This window comes from Protopterus annectens, chromosome 12.part0 (assembly GCF_019279795.1).
Source record: "Protopterus annectens isolate FY-2018-M chromosome 12.part0, PAN1.0, whole genome shotgun sequence".
Classification (NCBI taxonomy): Eukaryota; Metazoa; Chordata; order Ceratodontiformes; family Protopteridae; genus Protopterus; species Protopterus annectens.
Window position 1 is genome coordinate 805,654,147 of NC_056746.1, and position 25,319 is coordinate 805,679,465.

The 25,319-nt window shown below is 37.6% G+C and overlaps 1 protein-coding gene across 1 annotated transcript in view; it reads right to left on the bottom strand.

The window, feature by feature from the left end:
• Window positions 1-25,319, bottom strand: part of ENPP6 (ectonucleotide pyrophosphatase/phosphodiesterase 6) — a 725,945-nt gene that overhangs the window by 403,371 nt on the left and 297,255 nt on the right. Inside the window, exon 2 of the mRNA XM_044089852.1 lies at window positions 6,133-6,312. Within this exon, the coding sequence (XP_043945787.1) occupies window positions 6,133-6,312 (180 nt within the window). The remainder of the gene's footprint in view (window positions 1-6,132; window positions 6,313-25,319) is intronic.

Genomic DNA, 25,319 nt, shown 5'->3' on the forward strand with positions numbered 1-25,319 from the left:
CAGTGTCATCTATCCTGTTAAGGAATACTTTATAACAGACTTGACTGCCAGGAACCTAGTTTATTTTTCACCAAGAATCTAAATTGGAGAGAAAGGAAGTGATGAAAGTGTGATTAAAATGAGGAGGCTTAACCCTGGTGGATTTATTGGAGAAGAAAAGGGAAAAACATTTCCAGCTCTATTAAGCATTGGAAGATAACAGATGTCGAGCACAAAGGGGGTGGTAGGCTGATATTCTGTATTATCCAAGTATAAGAAAAGGACATTGGCCTTTGTAATGTGTGTCACTCTAACAATTATAGTTCTGCATTTTTTAAATAAAATTGTTAAATAACGGGAAGTGTGACTAATAAAGGACAGAAAATAATCTTTTTCTTTCTTTTTCTGGGGTGGGTCGGGGAGGATTAATTACATGTTACAACTTGAGCCTAACAGGCACACATTAAGTGATGCTTGGAGAGAGAGAGATGCAATGATTAGAGCTGACAGATATCTGAAAGAGACCAGAAACTATTGCAAAGGTAGTTAGAACTTATTCCACATTGGTTATTACTGAGAACTTACTGAGGTTTCATTATATAGAGCAGAAAATGAACATGCTTTCGGATTGGAACAGAACTGCACTAACGGTGATATGTATACATGCATAAATACATACCAATATTTCAAGCATGGGCATTAATGTACTTCTAGCCTGCCAATATACCAAAACACTTGTTCCCATAATAAGTGTCCAGGCTGTTCTAAAAATATTTAAACCAGTGCCTACTTTAATGTAATTTGGTAGTCTATTCTATACATCGACTGATCTCTCAGAGAACAAATAAATATATTTCTCATTCCTATAGAATCCTCTGCATAGGTTGTCTGATGATTCTCTGCTACGTTTTGATAACCCCAAACACTCCCAGAGGTAGTTCTCTCTAAATGCCATATAAACCTGAATAACATCTCATCTTAAATATCTATACGAGACACTATGCAAGTTCAGATATTTTAGTCTTTCATAATAACTTAAATTTTCACATCCATTTCCAATATACTTTTCCCAGTTTAACCATGCTTTTTCTCTTATAAGGTGTCCATATTGTTATTCCATACTAAAATTTAGGTCTAATGTAACTAGCAAACAATGACGTCATAATTTCTGATTTCCTAGACTTTATAAATCTTTTTATACAACCTTTAATTCTATAACTATCATTAACCAATTAGTTGATATGATTAGAAAAAATCTACCCATATACCCAGGTCCTTAAATGAATCTACAGTTTTAATGACTGCGTGCTGTATTAAATATTCACCTTTTAATTTATGTCTTTAAAAGCTCATATGCTTAGCTTTTGTTGTATTTATCAGCATATTATTCTCCTCCTGTGCCCAAATGGTCAATTTAATTAAGTTTTTTTGTAGACATGCCTTATCTGTACACATGCAATCAGTTTACCCAGTTTCAAGTCATCTGGATACAGACTATAGAACACTTCAGATGAAAAAGATATTTCTGAATGATACAATAAAAGCAAGTATGGGCACAGGACAGAGTCTTGTGGGACACTGACTGTAACCAAGAATTTCACCTTTTCACTAGCTGTTTGATACTTGCCATGTCCTATTTGTAAGTCAGCTGTCCATCTTATTAAGCGTAGTTGTTCTAATTAATTGGTTGGTGTTTTGCATGTGACCCTGTAAAATGCTGAAGTTAAATCTATATAAATTACATGACAGCACACTTTTTCATTCATAGCTGTTACTATATTGTTATAGAGCATCATATCATAGGATGATATGAGGTTACTAGGCTATTGGCTGCAAGACCTGTACAAGCCTAGCCATGTTATACCTTTGTTCACTTATGGATCAAGATATACAGTCTATGTTTGTAGAAGAATCTAAGATCAGCACCGGCTGCCCCTGTCTAAGAGGGACATAGGTGAAACCCCCGTGTAAATTTATGGTTTCCCATCCAGTTGTCCAGGTTACTCTTAAATAGGGACATTGAGAAGCTCTGTTTTACATGAATTGGGAGTTTGTTCCATAGGAGTGGCAACCTCTGGGAGACATATCTGTCTCTTCAGCATGTCCTGTTAATAGATTAAGATCCCTAAAGCAAATGAATCTTGTCCCACTGGATTTGCAGATGTGCAGCAGCTTCACCAAGGCAGGGTCTGAGACTACTGTGTAGGCCAGGCACAAGCCGCCTTTAAGCAGTTTATACAATACTGAGTAAAGTGATAGGACCATCACTCTGTCCATGCAGGACATGTGTTGTAGGCCCTGAATTTTCTTGGTGAGAAACTTCTGATTTCTCTTCAGTTGCTTGTAGATGTCTGGTGAGGTACATACAGAAGGGGGCATTGTACTCTATTGTTGGTCTGATGACAGACAAGAACAGGGGAGTTATAGCCTCCTTAGTTTTGGATGCTATACCCTTGCTTATGAGGTGTGCAATGTAGAAGGACTTCCTTAGTACTGTAGACACCTGATGAACAAAATTAAGGCTGCTATCAACTTGCATTAGTAAATCTCGTTTCAGCATATGCATGTTGATATATGGTTTCAAGTACCAACCTTAGTAATTGTGGCAATAACCTATTCAGTATGGGTCTATGTTAAATATTCGAACATCCAAAATGTCGAACGTTACATGGTCAAGACCAAATGTTCAACATTTGGGGGAAATTCTCCCTATCTGCACTGTACGGCGCCGTTGAAGGTTAGTCTCTCAACACGTGAAATTTCGAACGTTTGGTCTCGACCATGCAACATTCAAAATTTTAAGCATTCGAAGAACTGGCATAGACCCTTCAGTAGTACCTTATCCATTATTTTTTCACAACATGAAAGTAGACTTAAGGATTTATATGACTCGGGTTTGTCCTGCTCCCATATCCCTTAAAGACATGTCTTATAAGTGCATGTCTCCCATCTTGAGGAATCTCATCATATTTAAATGCCCCAGTAAATAATAGATATAATGATACTGTAAGTTCTTGCTGAAGTGTCCTCAGGTAATTATTACTAATTCTGTCTCCTTCCGGTGCTTTGTTTGGATCCAGTTTGCCTAGTTCTTTTTCAATATAATCTAATTTGATTTCAGTATCTGAGGTTACCTGGATGTCACTAGGACAACTTATCAAACCCTTTGTGAAGCCAAACTGTTTTGTATAAGATTTTGTAAATACATCTATAGTCTGTTGTCTGAGAATAACTTTTAGAATCGCCACACAGTATGTCATTCTGTATGTCTTTACTCCTTCCACATCTTATGTATCTATACAATGGTTTCCTATTATGTTCAATATCTGTTTATAATTTTTCTTCAAATTTTTCTTGATCTTGTCTCAAACTATGCTTAATTTGTTTGTCCAGCTTGTTTATTTCATTTTTCAAAGTTGTAGCTTGACCTTTTTTCCATTTCTTGGATGTAAGTGGTTATGAACAGAAACAATAGTTACATATGCAAGTTATTTTACATCATAAGACATATTCTCAGCAGTTCAGGGATGGCAGCCTAAACAGAATTTGTTAGGTTTCATTTAGGATAATAAAGAAACTAGACATGTTTTGACAGGTGGCAAGCAGAGGACAAAGATTGGAATGTAGTTATCCTGAAGGGTTATGCAGTGGCTTTCAGTCTGCCTGGGTGACTAAACTGTTTGTAGTTGGGAAGAGTTTCCTAGAGAAAATGAAGGCTGGCCAAAGAGGAAAGTTAGTCTGTCTGTCTGTCTGTCTGACTGTGTGTCTGTCTCAATATCCCCCAAGATGATGTTCCTAGGTTGAATGATTTCAATCCTATGGAAGCAGCTAAAAGTAGGGTAGGTGGACAGTGAAGGGCCATAGAAATTTAACCATCATGGGATAACTCTGTATCAAAGAAAAAGGAAGTATAGGAAAATGAAGCTGTTGAAACAGAAGGATGCTAGCAGGGTAAAATATCTATTTCTGAGGGACATGTAGTGTCTTGATATCTTTGAGAAAGATTTACATTTTACAGTGGGGTGTCTTCATGTTAATGTGTTATCTTTCAGGGTCTCAGGAAACTTAGTGACAAATGTGTGTATTAGAAAGGAAAAGTTCAATTTCAGAACATTTAGATAAAGGTATCTGGAAAGAAGTCTCAAAGACAGAGCAACAAATGTAAATTTCAGGTAAGAATAATAACATTCACAGGAGAGTGCTGTATCAATAGCATATTACACACCCATACGTATTAACATTGAGAAAAGTACAAGCGGGGTCCTAACTGCTGATGCGAATATCAAGTTGATATTTCATGACATGTGATTTAAAAGTATGAGAATGTGCAGCAGGCCTGGTAGTTATTGGGGGAACAATGCAAATTTAGAGGTCACTGGGTGGGAACCCAGAAAGGTGAATATGGCAAGAGTTTGGGTACTTATATGTAATATTAAGAAGCAATGGAAATATGTCAAAGAGACTTGGGTAATGAAGGTCAACAGGACATTTTGGGACAGGTTTTATGGATATAAAGGGCAACAAAGTATATGAGGAAATATTACAGGAAGAGGAGAAAATTTGAAAGAAATCTGGTGTGGATGACAGGGGAAATTGGTTATCTGCGAAAAAAAACTTTGAAGAAACCAAGGCAGTCAACTTGTCTGGTACGACTGTTTATTAATATAACTAAAAACTTAAAACTTAAGCAAGTTACAAAATGTAATAATTCCAAAACACTAAGTGCTTTCACCCATCTCATCAGTGGGTTTCATCAGAGTAACTTCCTTTTAATACACTTCCTTAATATACCCTATCTAATTTGAAATCCACAAATCAGCCTCTTTCATCAAATACTTGTTAATTAGAATGTGGTCATTTAAAATGCAAGCTGTTTAAAATACAAGTTGTTTAAAATTTATGCTTCAAATCCATTCTTGCTTAACACTTGACACGTAGACAAAATCATAACAAAATCAACGCCTTGTTGTACCTATACTTACAAAATATATATATATATATATATATATATATATGTTGTATAAATATGTTTTTTGTATATAAATGTAAATATAAATATAAATATAAATATAAAATATATAATTATATAAATAAAATGCTTTCTTGTCAAATGTTTCATCTCGTAGCGGTGGAACAATAAAATGTATAAATAAATACATATGCGCATCATTTTAAGTAATATATTGTTGTATTGTAGTTAATAAATATATTTAGAATTATTTTATAGAATTTTAAAAAATATATAATTGCATAACAATCTTTCTCCAGCTTTAAAAAATAAAACCCCATTATATTAAGTAAAATGTATGTTTTAAATTGGTTATCTGGTTAAGGTAGAGTGGACGATATGAGACTAACTCACAGACACATCACTGCCACCACTCTTTTTTTTTAATCCCGCTGATGAGGCTTCTCTAGGCACTTTCTATTGTGGCAGATTAAATTCCTGTTTTTCTTCTGAAGTTTGGTTAATTAGTTCATGACCAGCTTTAGAGTGACACATTTGTGGATCTATGGGACAGCAAAGTATTAATACATTTTGGTCACAGGAAATTTGGAGACAGGTTCTTAAATAACCTACATCAGCTTACAGAGAAACCAAAATGATTAGATTTTGGAGAACAGGGACACCAAGAGGTCATCATGTAGAGTTATTCAAAATTGTACTAATGTTTCATTGTTGTAATGTTCAATTCAGGGTTATCATGCAGTCTGAATTATGACTGCTCTTGTAGAAAACACAGTAAATACAATTTTACATAATTAAAAAAAGTAATATTGCAATTCAGGCAGATTTAGGTACTGGTTACCCAATCAGTGTTGTTTAATATGATCAATTGCTTTGCATGAACTTTGTTAAAATGCAGAAATGTGCTGTAAGTACTTACAGGAAGTGATAATTGTGTTGTGCTTTCAAGATTAAACTCTGTTTTCATCAAATGAAACAGCACATTAGAATGCGTAATTTGTTTTATGAACTTTCAGCCTTCTGACATCTTGCATTGCAAGTGAAAAGCAGCAGTACAGGAAATTGCAGTACTACAGTATGTCAACTGATGTGATAAACTCAGAAAAATAACTTGTAACACAATCACCACACTAATACATTTTAACATAAATGCTTTCATTTTAAGAACACTGCTTGAAACTAACCTGGCCAATAGTACATGTTCACTTTTTTCTTCTGTTTTTTCATGCCGACCCACAAAGGTTCTGCTCCATCCCACCACATTGGAAGCAAACTGTCTTCATTAGTGCCAATAAGGAAGGACTTGTTGGTTTTCTCATCCCACATGTAGTTACCTGTCATATGGTGTTCTTCACAGTGGCGACCTATGAACATATACAGTTGAAGTTTAGGTGTTATGGAGATTTGCATAATAAATATATAACAATGACATTATTTTTATGAATTTCCAAGCAACAAATCTGTCTATAAGTAAATGAATGCCCTATGTTTTTTGTTTGAGAACAGCGACAAATTTAAGGTATTAGCTATTCATTCTACAGTTAATCTTTTCTTAGATCTTTTTTTTTTATTTATTAAAATGTAGCAGTTTTTGCAGACAGATCTTTAATGTGACTGTTAACAGGTGTTTTGAATTTCCAGCTATAAATTTACTGGTTAAGCTAATAATATATATGATAGCATATATTACAGATGATCAGATAAGTTGTATGAAGATTTACTCATGGTGATATAGTTTACCCCTAAGTAAAATCAAGAGAATAAATTTGCAAGACCGATAAGTAAATACACAACTCACAATTCAGTTGTGGGTTATTTCTGAATTATGATTTTTATTCTATTTTGTTTTGTAACTTTTCTTTGTATTGATATGGTATGTCAACACTTCTGTTACTACATTTCTGACATGAACTTTGGCTGGACAGGAAAGTCATGAACATGTTAAGGAAGAGAAGCAGCCAATAGGAAAAACATATCATTGGACAGGTGGCAGGAAAAAAGTAATATGCTACTCTATCGGTATGAAAGCATTCTGAAAAATGATAGGCATTTCCCGTTTTAATTGAATATTGATTAGAGATAAAAGAAAAACAAAAGAACAAAAAAAAATATATATATATATATATATATATATATATATATATATATATATATATATGTGTGTATATATATATATTTTTTTTTTTTTTTTTTGATTTATTCAGATGCCTACTGAATTTTTTTTCATGAGTAAGTTTAATGTTTACTTTCAAGAAGAGTGGTTTTAGTCAAAGTCAAAGTAAACTTTATTGTCATTTAGAACTACACAATGGCAACCTAAACGAAATTCCGAGTATCATCTCACCAGAGAGTACATAGGAAGCAAGGATAACAAGAACAAGTATAACATTTCAGCTAAAAAAATATTCAATACAAGGCCCACAGAAGGATAAATAAACCAATATTTTATTTATTATTAATTTTACATTTTTTGACTCGGTTTGTCCGACTGAGATAGTAGCCCTTTTTCAGCAGATGCCGGGGGAGAAAAACTCTACAGAGTTACAATTTAAATATAGTACATTGCAAGAAGATATGGGATAATAGCTCTTAACACATATCAAAATATACAAAGCATTACATTGCATGCAATAGTAAAACAACAGTCTAATAGATTAACCAGTGATACAATAGGTGACAAAACAAATTCAGTAACAATAAGAGTAAGTAGAGTCAAGATAAAGATAGGTAGTGAAGTTATTGAATTAGCAGGTCAGTCACATGGGGGGGGGTGCACTGGCAGGACCAGAGTCCTTTCAGGTACTCTTTGGCAGTTATTTTGAACTGGTTGGGTTGTTTAACAGACCTAATTACTAATGGTAATTTGTTCCATGAGCTTGAAGGATTGAAGCTGTAGAAGTTGCGGCCATTTTTTGTTTTTGGACTGTAGATTTGCAATAGGTCCAGGTCTGAGCTGCGAAGAGGCTTCTTGGGGTATATAGAGAGATAAGGGAAGAGAGGTTAGGACAGAAGGATGGCTGGTATAGGATGTAAGGAATAATCTGAAGTTGATTGAGAAGGACCTGATGAGGACGTTCTCGCCAGTTTAGGTGTTTTAGAGAGAGACGATGATGGGAACTGTAGGTTTGGTGCGCTGCAAATCTGGCCACCTTATTGTAGGTTGAAACCAGCTTTGCTAAGAGGGATGTGTTAAGATTGGTTAGGATTTAATAATAACAATAACACTAATAACAGCAACCCCCCCCCAGACACTCATAAGAAGAATACTGTACATAGCAGCATGACAGAGTAAGATTGCACGTGTTAAGATTGTCCTCGGTTGTTCATCTGCATCAGACAAACAGCAGGTAATTTCATATGAGTAAGAAAAAATATTGCTCTATCAAAGAACAAAAAAGATAAAAAAAAGATATTGCACACTTTTCAGCTGAGCTACGTATTGTGAATGATTACTCACTAAATAGTCAGTGGCTGGTAACAGAGTTTATAAGTCTCAACACTGTTGAGTAGAAGCTGTTTAAGTATCTGGTGGTCCTGCAGTGGATACTCCAATATCTCTTGCCCAAAGACAGTTGTGTAAACCAGCTGCGTGTAGGGTGAGAGGGGTCATGAATTATTTTGGATGCACATTTAATGCTTCTTTCTACGAAGAGATCCTGGATTGATGGTAAGTTGGTGCCCATGATTTTTTTGGCAACTTGCACCACTCTCTGTAGCTTCTTTATTTTTGCAGTCGTACCATTCCCAAACCAAAGTGCAAAGCTGCTAGTGAGAATGCTCTCAACTGCTCCTCTATAGAATCTGGAGAAAACAGTAGGTGGGAGCTTTGCTTTTTGACCCTTCTGAGAAAGTGAAGACATTGGTGTGCTATTTTGACCAACTGTTCAGAGTTCACAGCCCAAGACAGATCCTCCAAAATGTCCATCCCTAAAAACTTTGTAGATTTGACCCTTTCCACCTGTTTACCATTTATCAGGAGCAGTGAGTGTGTTGTTGACCTTTTCCTGAAGGCTATCATGATTAATTTTTGTTTTATTGACATTCAGGTCAAGATTGTTCTTAGCACACCTGTCAATCAATGAGTAGACCTCGTCTCTGTAAGCTCTTTTATCTTCCCCTTTGATGAGGCCCGCAACCACAGTATCATCTGCAAACTTAATGATGTGATTGGTGTTGTATTTTGCAGAACAGTCATGGGTGAGGATGTTGAGCAACAGAGGGCTTAGCACACAATGCTAAGGAACACCAGTGTTGGGGTCTATATTAGATCACCGAACGCTTAGGTAAGCCAACAGTGATTAATCGACCCCATGTAAGCGAAAGTTTACAAAACCAAACTGTCAGTGATTTTTTTCCAAGGTAAAAGAATTGCTGTTCCAAAAAAAAAAAAAAAAAGTAAGCACATTAAAACATGAGATTAAGGGTTGTTACCCACACATGTTTTCTGCGGTCTGTTAGTCAAGAAGTTGAGGATCCAGTTGCACATGAGCTTGCTAACTCCAAGATGTACAAGCTTGTCAATAAGCTGCATAGGAACCACTGTACTGAATGCCAAGCTGAAGTCAATAAAGAACAGCCTGATGTAGTTGTTTCTTCCCTCCAGATGATTGAGTGAGAGGTGCAGTGCCATTGAAATAGCATCTGTAGTGGATTCGTTAGCCTGATAAGTGAACTGTAGAGGGCCGAAGGTGGATGGAAAGTTTGCTGACAGATGCCTTTTAACCAGACTCTCAAAGCATTTCATGACATTTGAAGTTAGAGCAACCGGTCTCATTCAGGCAGGCTGGATTAGCATTTTTGGGGGAGAGGGGCAATATTTGTCACCTTGAAGCAAGAGGGAACTTCACCAAGAATAAGGGAGGTGTTGAAAATATGTGTTAGAACTGGGCATTGTTGGTCTGCACACCCTTTAGGTACTTTGCCCAGTATTTTATCAAGATCAGCAGCCTTGATCTCACTTCATTGGAGTTAAGCCTGAGCACCCCCTCCTCCTGGTTGATAGGTAGCCTTGTAGCAGCCATGTTGTTTTTCTCTTCAAATCTGCCAAAGAAGGAATTCAACCTGTATAGGAATTCAACATTGTCTTCACATTGAGATGACCTGGTGTTATAGTCAGTAATCTGTTGTATCCCTTGCCAGAGACTCCTTGTGTCCCTCATGTCTGCAAACTGACTGTAATTTATTTCCATATTCTCTCTTGGCCTCTTTAATGCCCCCTTTTAGCTTTGCTGTAGCTTCGCTGAGACCCTCCTTGTCCTTGGCCCTGAATGTTGCATTTCTTGCCTTCAGGAGATCATAGGCTTTGTTGTTAAGCCATGACTTTTGGTTTGCTCTGATTGTGATGCTTTGATGTCATTTATATCATCAACACACATTGTTGTAAGCTGTTACTGCTTCCGTGTAATCATCTATGTTCACCTGCTCATCTGACGTAGCTGCCTCTTTGAAAATGTCCCAGCAGGTACTATCAAAGCAGTCTTGGAGGCATTCTAAAGACCTCTCATGTCAGACCTTGATTTGCTTAACTGTGGACTTTCTCTGATCAGAGTTGGTTTGTAGGCTGGTAGAAGCATGATGGTAAGATGGTCAGAGCTTCCTAAGTTTGGTTGTTGTATCACTCTGCAGGCACCTTTGATGTTGGAGTATGCCTTGTCCAGAAGGTCTGCACCCCTTGTAGGAAAATCTACAAATTGATAGTAGTGGAGTAGCACCTCTCTCAGATCTGCTTGATTAAAATCACCAGCAACCACGTGTGCAAAGTTTGAGTTTTTCCTCTGCAGCTCACAGATAGAGTTATAATGATTGCTCAGGGCCTCATTGATGAACGGATGGGAAACAGAAAGTTTACCCCAGGGATCACTTCAGTGGCTCTGCTGAACAGAGGCACAGGGAACTAATCTAAGGGGGCAGCGAAAGCCAACACATTCTGGCTAGGCTTATAAATACCTTCGGGCAGACAGCCAAGTACCTACCTATGAACCTATGAACCTATGAACCTATGAAAGTACATTGATACTTATAACAAGTGGGCTTACGGTACTAATTCATGGAGCAACATGCCAAAAAGAGTACAATTGTTTTAGTTGCCAGCCAAGTTAGACATATGGAGTATCATTTGTATTCCATGCAAAGATCTCTTTTATAGGTAGGCAGTAATATACTGAAGCAATAGAGTCTATATAATAACAACGAATAATCAAATGATCGAACATTGCTATGTCGAACTCAAAAGTTCGAATTCACAACACATCGAACTAGCAGAACAGTGATTTTTTTCCCAGGGAAAAAATCGCTGTTCCCAAAAAAACAAAACACATTCAAACATTGCATAAAGTGGGGGGGCTTTGCCCCCGCATCCCCCTGACGTGGGTGGCTGTGCCCCCACACCCACCCCTACTTAAATATACCAACTCCGAGATCACACTACAGTGCCGAAAACAGCAAAGTGATGGAAGCGGCCAAGCGATTTCTTTCCCAGCGAAATAATTCACTTATATGCCGCTTCGTAATTTTGCGTTTTCGACATTTGAAGTTCAACCAAGACGCATTCAACAAAATGCATCTTTGGTCTTCTGATAGGAATCTAAGCAATACAAACATGCATAACAACTCAATGGTGAGCTAGAGTGTTCACTGATATAATGCATTATGTGATGCAGCTATGTGAATGTCAGTTGGGACAGAAAAAATAAGCAAAATAAGTGGCTGAATCTTTACATAGAGTAGGTGGCCATGAAATTCCAAAGATGATAATAATGATGGAATGAATGGATTTGGCTTTTGTGGGAGTGTATAGAATAGGGAAATAACAGATAAGTTGTTGCTATAATGCCAAGTCTGTTGGGGTGGGGGTGGGAGCTGTCTTGATGGTTGTGATATTCTTCCATTTTCTCTCAGTTTTGCTGTTTTTCCTCTGAAGCTTACATATTCATGGACATTTATACACTCTTCCAGTGCATACAGTGACATTATACACTGAGTCAGAGACAGTGCTTAACCCATGAATGCACAATTTCTTCCCTGACCAGTGAGTGTGCAGATTTCCAGCAGTTCTAAAAATGAAGATTTGGCACATACCTTACAGAAAAATATGTAGATATATATGTGTCCAATGCATACCTCTCAACCTCTTAGAGCAAGAAATATGGGCAAAGCCACAAATAGCGGTGGTACAAAGGCCCAAAAATAGGGACACTTTTAAAATATTGCTCTTACAAGCTTAGAAAGTTGATAGACTAGCAGGTTTTGCATTAGCATGAATTTTCTGAAGGATATAAAGTCTGAAACTCAAATGTCTGCTATTATTTTTTTACTTTAGTCCGTGATGATATGCCATTCATTTTCCAGAAAACTGCAATTTTATGAGAAACAGACCACAAATATGAGGCAAAAATCTGAACATTCTGTGAAAATCTGGACGGTTGAGAGGTATGCCAATCTATAAGGTACTATAAATGGAGCTGCTGAATGGAGGGGCAATCCAAACACATTGGAAAGTCAGAAGGCAACTGGAGTCCACTAGCTGAAGGGATCCATTAGGCATTAATTGATCCTGCAGTTATTGTATCTGTGAAAACTCTTCTTAGTGGTTATATTACTAGGAAAGATCCAGAAATAAAACCATAAGGGTAGCGGTATCCCTAATGCAGCTAAGAAGTAAAGCACAAAAGACCAGGTCATGCATCTCGTCCTTCGAGCAATGACAGGCATTGATGGGCATATCATGTGTGTGATGGATGGCAAACTAATGAAATATAGGTATTGTATTATTAGGGTGTAAAACATGGCAATCCTCCATCTTTCTTTATGCTGCTGGGAATACACATTCTGCACTGACTCCATCTTCAGATGGTTAATTATAGGATGACAATTTTCTACAAGATAGTTGGCTACCAGTGGGTGCAGAGAGCTGCCCACAGGTGTTCAGTCATGTACATGGCATCATGTGGAAATCTGCACAATGTTAACAGGTTTGTTCATTTTGCAAACTGAAGTGATTCAGAATCAATAAAGCGATGAGCCATAATGCACATAATCACTAAGCCCAGAAGACAGTTTTTATATGATATAAGCATGGCAATAAGTCTTGTTTCTCATCACACTGTGGAAAAAAAAACTTTACTACCCTGATTTTGAATCCTGTGACCTGCTAGAACTGAAACTTTTGTTTCTGAGTGATCTATCTCTTTATATAAGGTAAGTGCTCCTATCTACATGTCCACTTATTTGTCTAGGTGTAGCTTTTCATCTGTTTAATGTATGGCCTAGAAGGGATGCCAGTTTGTCAATGCTTCTAAATGTACTGGCGAAAATTGTCTTAAGGTGTACATTGCAAGTCTACTGAATATTGTAGTCTGTACTGTTAAAGTAGGTAGGAGATACAGTGCAGTGGAATACTATTCTAGCGTTGTATGCCTTGCACATGTGTGATTAGTCACCTTTCTATCACTGCTATTGTAATGGTCATTCATTCTTATTAAGTTGCATTATAGTACTTGTTTTGTGCGGGCTATGTACTTACATGCATGCCTGACATTTACTTAAAGATTGTTTGTGGATATAGATATCTCAATATCAGGCACACTTACAGCATAATAGATAGTCTAGTAAAATGGGTAGTGTAAGGATTTGTAAAACTCATGCATATCACGGCTGTTAATTTCACAATTTTCCATACCAACAGGCTATGCCTAAAAAACAGGCCCAGAAATGAGGTTATTCTTCTGTTGGTGCTTTAACTTGGAAATCCAGGTTTACAGATGCTAAGAATGAGGTGTTAGTAGAGACCCTTCATCTTCCTAGTAGATGCATCTTTACAATCCATTCCTCCAACCAATCCTTCCATGACAATTTCTGGCATGAACTTGTTGCCAGTGTTAACACTATGGATGGTCAGGATCACAGGTTATCATATGGTCCATCACAGGGTGACACTTATGATCCATTATGATCCATGCTGCCATCCACAAAGCAATGTACATGGCACAGGAACAGAGGGCACCATGTGGTGGGCCATCTACCAAACCACCCCTTACAGAAATGGAGGAGTTCCTGGCAAATTTTAAATGTGATACCACCTTCACAGTGTCCCACAACACAGTGTTAAATGTCGGGGCAGAGTTGGATAGGCCCCAGACAGGTTCCATAGCAGATACCCCAGGTTTATAGTCATATATGGGATTATCAATAGCTGCAAGCCATCATTATGTCTTAGTCACAAAATGTTTTAATACTTATAATATCTGTTTGGCTTATGGTATAGAGATACTTTGGGATACAAGTTCCATATCCATCTCCACAAGGTATGGCCAGACGTATTGATTATCATATTTTTATAGTTGTAAAGGTATCATTTGAATGTGTAGTTGTGGTGTTGGGTCCTACTTACACTGGATATTTTTTGCTTTTGTGTATTCACAGATGATTCTTTATCTGGTACCAACACTGTTAACTACCCTGTTTGATGGTAAAATATCTGGAGCCCCTGATTATGATGGTGGGGATTACCTGTCCTAATCAGGAGGATGCAGGCAATGTGCTAGATACAGGGAGTATGACTCCAGAATCCACTATTAAGAGTATGGATACAGTTCTATGCCCATGGATACCCATGAAACACAACTATCTGAGAGTGGACAGGTTGATGAGAACACTAGATCAGAGAAGTGTGATGGCCCCAGATCAGAGATGTCTTATCTTTCTCAAGCACTTGTGGGCAGGGGGATCCACATGGGGGGGGGGTCATTAATGGGGCTTGCTGGAAGTATGGTCGCCTTCCTTCTCCTGAGGTCAGTGTGTCAGAAGCTGCCACCCAATGTATGTGCAGAGCCATCACAGAAGCACAGGCTAGTTCCTCCTCAGTCATGGCAAGGATACTGAGGGTGATCCAGGCTGTACATGGTAACTGTAGGAGTGCATGACATGTACATTGAATTCATTGGATGGAATAAATTTTACATTGGACCATGCAGTGTCTTCAATGGGTCATCTGTCAGGGGTGAGGGGCCATCCTCAAGGTTGTCATCTGTTACATTCAAAGATGTTAGGCAACAGGGCCATTGATGACTGAGATTCCAGAAAAGGGCATCCACATGGTCACGGCCATCATCATGGTGGCATATCTGCTAGAAAAGTTTAGTCTAGATCACTCACCACACCAACATCTATCCAAGGTCATGTTATACCCAGTGCAACTCCTGACAGAGCAAGTTCTTATACATAGGAGGCTGAACTTTCTGTTATGCATGCCCTGGACCTGTCCAATAGGCCAAAACTGTCATGGTGAACCACTGAGGCTATGCTGCTGCAGACACATACCAGAAAAAGCCTCCAGCACATCCCACACATCCACTGACCCTGGCTCTTCTACACATCAACCCCTTCCCTAAATCCAGTTCTGACACAACTTATGAAAGTACTTTTTTTTGCTACATTTCAACACTTAAAATACACAAACTTGCACACAAACACCCAGCTTTTATTCATCCCCAACCCTAACCCTAACTCACACACACACACCCACACACACACACACACACACACACACACACACACACACACACACACACACGCATGTTCCCAATTACCTTTTTTTCACATCACACCTCCAAAATTTGCTATCTGCCTCAAGAAAAATGTGTTTAATTATTCTTTAGATATAAAAACGCCTATGTAAACACTCCCGAGCAAAAGCCTTCTGGATTTTGTTGCATACTTGGGGGCCATACATATATCCTCCCATTATTTCCTTGTAATTTATTTTTCCAATCTCTCTTCCAAATATTTTCTAACCTCCTCTGATTGGATTCTTATAATTATCATGCAATATTTTATATGCCCTACTAATTATCCCCTTTTAACAGTAGCAACTTCTGCTCTAGATTGAAATAAAAAGGGCTACCCAAGCAGGTCTGTCACTTAGGACTCCCTTATCCTTTTCTCTTTGCCTATATTATGCCATCAATCTTTGATGGGGAAAACAGTCTCTTACCTGCAGTCCAGGCTTCTTTTTGGCCTCGTCCACTCTATTACCATTCCCTCTCTAGTTATTTACTCCCAATACCTTGGTTCCTTTGCCAGTTTTCTCCAGTAAGTTCCAGCCCACTATTGGTGTGTCTCTTACTTTTTTCTATTTGAAGAAATGCTTAACTAATTTTTGATCCCTACCCCTATTATTCTGTTCTTCTGTCACTCCATATTTTCTAACACTTTTAAACCCAGATAGTAAGCCTTATGAGGTTTTCTGAAATTAATTTTCCTGTCATTCCCATTCTAATCTGTGTGAGTTTCTGTCAAATGCACCCTAAACCAGCACATCTACAGACCCTCTCAAACATTTTCAGTATTTGTGTGAATATCTGGTGTAATTTATCTGATAATGTAATGCAGTTCTTCTACATGTTTACGTTACCACAACTCTCTAATTATTTCCTTACTTCACTTCTACAGATCTTCACTAAAAGAATACGGGGCATAAATAACATGTCCTATGCAGAACACCTCAAAGCTCTATCTCTGTATTTTGTCTCCTACAGGCTGTTGAGTGGAGATCTATGCCTGGCATACAAGGCATTGTTGGAACACACTCTGATGGACTTCCTGCATTTCTGCAAAACAAACAACACCAGAATTACCCATTCTAAAGACTTAAACCTTGCCTGTGACAGAAATAGGACCTGCTAAAGAGACAGGTATGTATCCCAGAGATTACCCCTTCTCTGGAACAGGTCCCCCCATCAGTGTGACACAGAGATTGTCCCTAACCCAATTCAAGTGTAACTTGGAGAATTGGCTGGGGAAGAGGAATTCATTCCTTATTTGTCTCCTTTGTCTCTAATGGACACAGGCAGCCTGCAAATGGTTCATCTCCCAGGCCCCTGCTTGTAAGTGCTTTATTCACCAAGGCCCTGCTTACACTTACCAAGGGTATCAGAACTTGTCAGAGATTTGGGATCCATGGCTAGGCTTAAGAAGGCCCCAGTGGTCATTCACCTAGTAAACACATATGAACCTATGAACCTACAGACCTAATTACAAATAAAAAAACAGTGTGGGGAGGGAAGTATCTGTCTAAGTGGATCCATTTAGCTTCAGTTTTCAGATCATATAAAAAGTTTGTAAGGGCTTTCAGTCTATGATGGGGAAGGGAGTATCTGTCTATGTCATAGCTCTCAACTGCCAAGATTTTTGCAGAATGTCCAGATTTTTGTCTCTTATTTTTGGATTGTTCCTCATAAAATTTATGGATTTCTAGCAAATCATTGAGGATTGAAGTCACTGATTGAAGTCACTACATAATACTAAATAATGACAGAAATTTGAGTTTCAGACTTCATACCCTTCCGAAAATATTTAATTATGTAAAATCTGTCATTCTAGCAACTGTCTAAGTTTATAGGAGTGATATTTAAAAATCTGTCCCTAGTTTTGGGTCTTTCCCCCATTATTTCTGGCTTTGTCCAGATTTCTTGTGCTGGGAAGTTGAGAGGTATGGTCTAAGTGGATCTATCTAGCATCAGTTTTTGGATCATATAAAAGGTTTGTCAGGGCTGTCGGTCTATGATGGGGAGAGGAGTATCGGCCTAAGTGGATCTTCAGTTTTTGGATAATATAAAAAGATAGTGAGGGCTCTCAGTCTATGATGGGGAGGGGAGTATATGTCTAAGTGGATTCATGTAGTTTCAGTTTTTGGATCATATAAAAGGTTTGTGACTGCTCTCAGTCTGACACACTTACTCATCGTCTTAACATTTTCTCAAATGGCCACCATTATCTATGATTACAAATAAAAAGTCTCACTCAGCTGAAAGAGTTTGTTTTGTTGTTGTTAATGAAAAATACCAATCCTGTATGTTCTAAACCTTTAGTCTCACACTGTTCTTAAAATTGTGCTGACAACTGGCAAATGTTTCTGACTTATCTTTACTTCTGGACCTTCAATGCTGCTATCTTAGCTATGAGCTTTGGATCATATTTACTAATAAGATCAGTCTGTAATTTTTTGGGCATTTCTGCACTGCTCCCCTTTGGTTAAAAACATACAATCCTGAAGGAGGTTAAGGCAAGAAGCAAAGTTCTATTCTGTGTTTCTTTTTTTATTACATCAATAGCTCTAGTACAGCAGACAATATAGTCATTATATGTAGACTCACTCTTTACAACTACTTCATTATATAGCCCAAACATATTTAATAAAAAATTGCATATCTCCTATGCTAATATGTTTTGTAAATGTTGTGAGATTTAGAATATATATGTATTATATATGGTTGCCATTAGCTGCAACCTACTCTCTTAGTAAATGCAACTCAGTGTCATTTAGTTATCCCCTTTAATGCAATTCCTACACTGTACTGTATATATGTTCTGTATTGCACTGTACTCTTGTTGTTGTGTCTTTCAGCTTATCCCGGTTAGGGGGTCACCACAGCGTAACTCTGATCCGCTAATGTTTGGTAGTGGATTTTTACGTGCCAAGTTACCAGCCCTGACACACAACCTTCAACGAAGGCACGCCCATTCACGCATGCCTCCTCACAGAAGACACTCTAGCTGAGAATCGAATGGGACAATGTCTTGCTGTGAGGTGACAATGCTACCGCAGCACCACTACAGCGGGTTTTATTGCACTGTACTCTATTATTGTTATTATTATTATTATTACTATTATTATTTTTTTTGCTCTTGGGAGAGCCTATCATTGATGAAAATGACTATTAAGCTAGTTTTCCTACCATGATAGCAAATAATAAACACATAAAGTAGTTAAAAAATATAAGCACACAGTTGTCGGAGAATATCAGTGCCTCTCTGATAATGTGACTGAAAGTCCAACAAACTAAAAAGCAATACAGAGAGGTCGCAGACAGCTACTGAAGATAGTAATTTGTTGAGAAAGTGAGCGCTTTCGTGTCTCTCACAGACACGTCATGAGACATCTGTATTGCTTTTCAGTTTGCTGGACTTTCAGTCACATAAAGTAGTTAACTTATCAATTAATTATTTAAGACATGAATCACTCTTCTTAAAGAGGCATCATAAAATTGCTACAAAGGTTATTGAGTCAACACATTAAATAACCAATGTTTTGCAATTCTACGCAGTAAGCAAGCAATAATGCCTTATGCAATGTGTGTTAATGTGTAATTAATGCCTGCAGTATTGGGCAACTACACCCCTGGAAGGGCGTTAATTGCACATTTACACACCCTGGAGGGCATTATTGTGCTTAGAGAATGGGCTGTCTGTAAAATTGTTGTGTTTTACCTGCTTATTTATTTTTTTAAGTACTATATTATTTTTTATATAGTTTTAATGTAAAATAGTTCCTCCGCCTAATGTTTCAAACTTGATGTAGTATATGTTAATGGTGTTGGAGGAAGGATTTTACAGCAAACATATATAAAAAATAATATAGTGCTTAAAAAATAATAAGTAAATAAAACACAACAATTTTACATAGAGCCCATTCTCTCTCTCTCATACACACATACACACTCATTTCTGCTTTCACACACACACACACACACACACACACACACACACACACACACACACACACTGGCTCCTCTGCTTTCATACACACATTTATGCACACAAGATTGCTCTCTCCCTCTTTCTCAATCTCTTGCAGAGTCTCTGCTGCCTTCATACATGCATTCACTCACACAAGATCACTTGCTTTCTCTGTCACTCTCTCCCACACACATACACATGCGCACACACAAACAGTCTCTCCCTTTTTATATTGTTTTACATTTTATGATCACTAAACAGCAGAACCACTGCTTAGTGAGTGTAAAATAATGGTGGCTATTAGCTTTTTTTCCAGTCCGAGCTCCATGGCACCTTGATATGCTGCCGTGAAATGGTGGACTTGTTTGTCAGTATGCATTACTTGCACATTAATACCCTGCTGGAGAACGTTCGTTCTCCAATCAGGGTGTTGATATACAGTTTGTCCATTGTCTAAAAGTAATATAAACAATCGTCTTCTTCTTCTTTCGGCTTTTCCCGGTTAGGGGTCACCACATCGGATCATCTGTCCACTCATGATTAGCAGTGGAGTTTTTACGGTGCACCACTGTGGCCGCCCTAGTGTACGTAAACATCCATAAGAAAATAAACTATAAACAAAGCTCATTTTTTTATCTTATCCCTGACTATGGCCTTAGTGACCTAAGTTCAGTTTCTCTTCCCGATGAACTTCTATTGTCATGTTTCCACATGTTGAGTGATTTCTGGCATCTTCTACTTCTTCATCCAAGTTTCCTGCTTGTCACACTTTCCCCTTCATTCTTGAAAGTCTGCTTTCTTCTTCTGTGCCCAATTCTACACAGGGTAGGTGAACACTGACCTTTTCTGATTGCTAAAGTGCTTCATCTTTTCCTTTTTTAACTGCTCAGATTCTGATAATGTGATCACTCTTCCTCCAACAGTTGTCTTCAGTCTTCTGCCACTATAAATGTTGCAGAATTTGGTAGGTATAATTTATTCCTTTTTTTGTCACATGATCAAAAAAGCTCCAGCTTATCAGAACTTTCTAACAGCTTCTTCTAACTTCCTGTTCTATTACCATCTGAGATTGGGTGATCACCCATGACCCAATGATCTTATCCTTGCTGCTCAATGTACTTAAAAATGTAATTATCACATAAGGCTTTACAGTAGTCCTGGAGCATTTTATAATGCATCTCATTAACTCTAATTCCTTTTATTTCCACTGCTGTTCACAGAGTCACAGAATCCACTCTTTATAATATTTGTATTCAAGCACTTGATAATGCAACTTTGTTCCAAGTAATCTAGTACAACTAATTTCAAAACATGCAGAACAGTGTTAAATTAATTTACACCAATAAAATGCAATGAGTAAAATGTGGACATTGCTGCAACACAATTTAAAGTTTGTTTGTTTATTTCGGCTTTTCCCGGATAGGGGTTACCACAGCGGAACTCCAGTCCGCTTATGATTGGCAGTAGATTTTTACGTACTGGCTTGCCGGGCCTAACGCACAACCTTCAACGAAGGAACGCCCATTCACACATGTCGCTACACAGAAGACGCTGTAACTGAGAATCAAACCGGCAACATCTAACTGTGAGGCGACAACGCTACTGCAGTACTAACAATAAATACTTACTGCTTAAAGTAATATTATCCCTGAATTTTAAAGACACACAAGAAGCATGAATAATCGCTGTTTCAGAATATTTGTCACAAAGCTGCATAAGTTATGATTCTCGTCAGTATAAATGTACACAGCAAGCAGATAACTATTATGAATTATCAAATGATTGATTTTTGCAAATTTATTTATTCTTGAAATGAAGGGAGAAAGAAAAACTGAGTGAAAAATAAAAATATTGGCATAGATTAACATATGCCAGTGCACATTGTAAAGTAAAGTGTATAACCTTTATATATTAATGAAACATGGTACATTTCATTGTGGATTGCTCTAAGGCTTATCTCCTTTCTAGGCATGTATGAAGCAAAAAATAGGATAATATTTTTTCCTGCTTCCTTCCTCTGATTTTTCCCATTATCTAGCTCCTTTATAAATGTTTCCTGTTACAATACAAATATTTGCATCCTATAGTGCTTTCCAATACTCCTTATAGAATGGACAGGGCTTTATTTATAATTTCTTGCACATTATCTCCTAGTTCTTAGCACTTTAACTCTTTGGATGTTTATTTCTCCATTAGGGAAATGTATAGTCAAACAAGCTTTTAAGCTTAAGAAAACTGCATTATGAACTACGTTATTCCTTCCATTGCAACACCACTCAGGAAATATTATACTTCTGTGTTATGTTCTAGTTAGGTGTTAAACCCATTTTGAGGAATAGTACTGTTACAGTGCTAGAAATAAAATCTGCTTCTTCAGGACAGTCTGTGATATATTATCAGAAAATGTGCAATTACTTTAATTTCACTACTTGATCAGCACATTCACCATGCTTTCAGAACAATTGGCATTAGACATTACTCTGAAGCCTTGCTAGCACAGATTAATGGAGCATATGCTCCTTTGTGTACGTGTACATTTGTATTGTCTTTGTCAGCAGCTTCAGAAAAATGCACAACAGACATATGCCCTTTGCCACAATAATTTATTTATTTTATTTATTGAAATTTGATTACTGGGAAAGTCTGAAAGAATAACTGCCCATTTTCAGCAGAGGCACAGGGAGAAAATCTCCAAAGTGTAACAAAAACATTTTAACAACAATAATTTTGCAGCCTTTAAAATAATACAAAACATCTACAGTTGAAATAACTATACCAAATTATACATAATGTGAAAACATTAGTTCAGAACAGAGATCGTTTACATGAAAATGATTTATTATTTAAAGAAATTTTGACTGGCTTACAGAAATTAAATGTAAACTAATATAATATAAATAGGAATTGCAATATGAAGTAAGAGAAAAACGGGGATACGACATGTTAGACAGAGAGTCAGGGGAAAGAAATTGATTGAAGTAAGGAAGTGAGTGAAGAAGGAAGATTAATATAGCAATAACCCATGCCTGGGTGTGGATAATGCGGGATTTACCCACGGTTGGCGTGGTTTGGTCCAAACAAAGACAACCGTGGGTAAATCCGCATTATCCACACCCAGAAGTATTATGACATTATTTAAGAAAAGAAATAATTACTTTTCTTAAATAATGGCATTGTATAATGCCTCTTTGCTGCCCTTCCGCAGCTGTCTGGTATCATCAGTTCTGATGTACTGTGCATGCCTCGCGGTACATCAGAGTAAAGCAACGGAGAAAGCAAGATCTCCGTTGCTTTTTAGCTATGTTAAATGGGTTTAACATAGACAGCTTTTAAAATAAGCAACGGAGATGTCCGTTGCTTATTTTAGCTATGTTAAACCCATTTAACATAGCGAGACAAAAAGCAACGGAGAAAGCAAGATCTCCGTTGCTTTTTACCTACTTCACACGCTATGTTAAAGGAGTTTAACATAGCAAGACAGGTTTAAAAAAAGCAACAGAGATCTCCATTGCTTTTTTTAAACCTGTCTCGCTATGTTAAACTCCTTTAACATAGCGAAGAAAGTATTAAAAACTTATACTAATGGAAAAGTCCGGGACGGACCTTTTCCATTAGTATAAGTCAATTAACACAACGCAGCTGGCCAATCAGTGTGCACGTTTTGGAATATTAATGGGGGGTCATGGTATAATGAGGTATAAGGTATGAACACATATGTGTTCATATTTAGGGATATAGTTTATCCTGGGGTTGAGCAAGAACAAAGCCTGATTTTGGCTAGGAAGTCTTTCAGAACAGTTTTAAGGACTGGTGGGAGGGTATTGACCTGGTACCCTGCAGATCTGATACCTTTATGGACCGAAAGGAGTTTTTGGTCATTGGATTATAATGACTGAGTGGGAGCATAGTTGTGTGGAATGGTATCTCGTGCTGGACAAGCAGATGGATGCTAAATAATTTTATAGGTGGTAAGAGTCTCTGTATATGTTAGTTGATGAGGTAGTTCTAACCAATTTTTCATTTTTAGTACTATAAAAGGGTGAGTTCTGAGACCATTTGCTACAAATTTAGCTATTTCATTATAGCATAATTCAGGATTTGCTTTTTTGTAAAGCTTGGAGGTTAAGGATAGGAGTGAGAAGAGGAGGTAAGTGGAAGTGGTGGTAAGTTTAGTTTTAGTTATGCTGGTGAGAAAGTTTTTGCCTCTCTAAAACATTTCTATTTTTTGGTGATTTTTTTTAATGCAATTCTATAAATGTAGGTCAAATTTATGATTATCATCTCCTGTTATCCCTAATAATTTGTAAGCAACTTTGATGGTTGCATTATTAAGAGACAGAATTAAAAAATGTGTTTTTTTTCATGTAGAGGGATTTGGTGAAAATAAGAATAGTTTTTTTTTTTTTGGGGGGGGGGGGGCGTTGAGCATGAGTTGTGAATTACAAAGCCATGTTTCAGTGGCTGTTAAAGCTTCTTAATTAGATTTTTGAAGATGTACCAGGTTGTCAGATGTGCATATGACTGTGGAGTCATCTGTGTGTTGTATTAGGGAGGCCTGTTGTGTAGATGATGTGTGGTGGGTGAGTGTTTATGACAGTGTTAAAGAGGAGGGGACCAATGATTGAGAATTTTGGTACACTGATGGTGACTGAGAGGTATGGACAGAGGATGGAGTGGCATTTTAATGACTGATACCTATTGAACAAGTAGCTTTTGACCCCTAGTATGGTGGGCTGAGATAGACCTAGTGAGGACATGTGACATAAATGTTTGCCGTGACATACTGTGTTGAAGGTTTCAGAAAAGTCTAGAAATAAGGAGGGGACTAGGTTGCTGTGATCTCTAGCTTTATTGACAGCAGTTATAAAGGTTGGAAGTGCAGTGTTAGTAGTATGTGATGGATGGAAGCCATGTAGTAAAGGAGATAGGAGTTCTTCCTGCAAGAGATCTTTTAACAATTTTTTTAATACATTTTTCAAGTATTTTGGAAAGGGGGGATAACATTACTATAGATTTAAAGTAAGTGATGTTGGCTGAATGTCCTTCTTTGTGTAGAGAGATAATGTGTGATTTTTTTTATAGAGAGAGAAAGAATAGTTGTGTAAAATCTTACCATAACCATAGATGTCCTTCTCTTCTATGTTGCAGTATTCCTTACATACAGGAAGTCCTCCGCCCAAGCAACCCGACATCTGGCCAACATGCAGCAGCTTTTAGCTACTGCAGGTACATGGGATGTCACAAATATGTGCTGGCAATGTCAGCCATAAAAGGACGTCTGCATGTACAACCCTCAGAACTGAAACCCCACAGTAGAAACACCAGAGCAAAGGACAAATAATCTGCCATCCATAAACAAAGCAAGGTATAGGGGGGAAGGAGGGAGAGCTAGAACACACAACATAGAAGAGAAGGACATCTATGGTTATGGTAAGATTTTACACTACTATTCTATGTCCTTCTATTCAGTGTTGCAGTATGCTTTACATATGGGAGAATATCAAAGTTTAGTAAGAACCCTTGGAGGAGGAGCTTCTACAAAGCTATGGAGAATTGCTCTAGCAAACCCTGCCCTAGATCTAGAAATGCAATTCAACTTGTAATGTTTGGTGAAAGTATGAACAGGGGACCAAGTAGCAGCCGCTAAAATGGTGTTAGTATCTAAGACTTTAAAGAATGTACCTGAGGAAGCCACAGAACTAGTGGAGTGAGCCTTAACAGGAGCAGGAAGAGTCTTACCATGAAATACATAACAAAATAAAATTGCCTTAGAAATCCAAGAAAAAATTATCTGTTTACAGACAGGCAAACCCAGAGCTCTGGGATGAAAAGAAACAAATAGCTGATCAGACTTCCT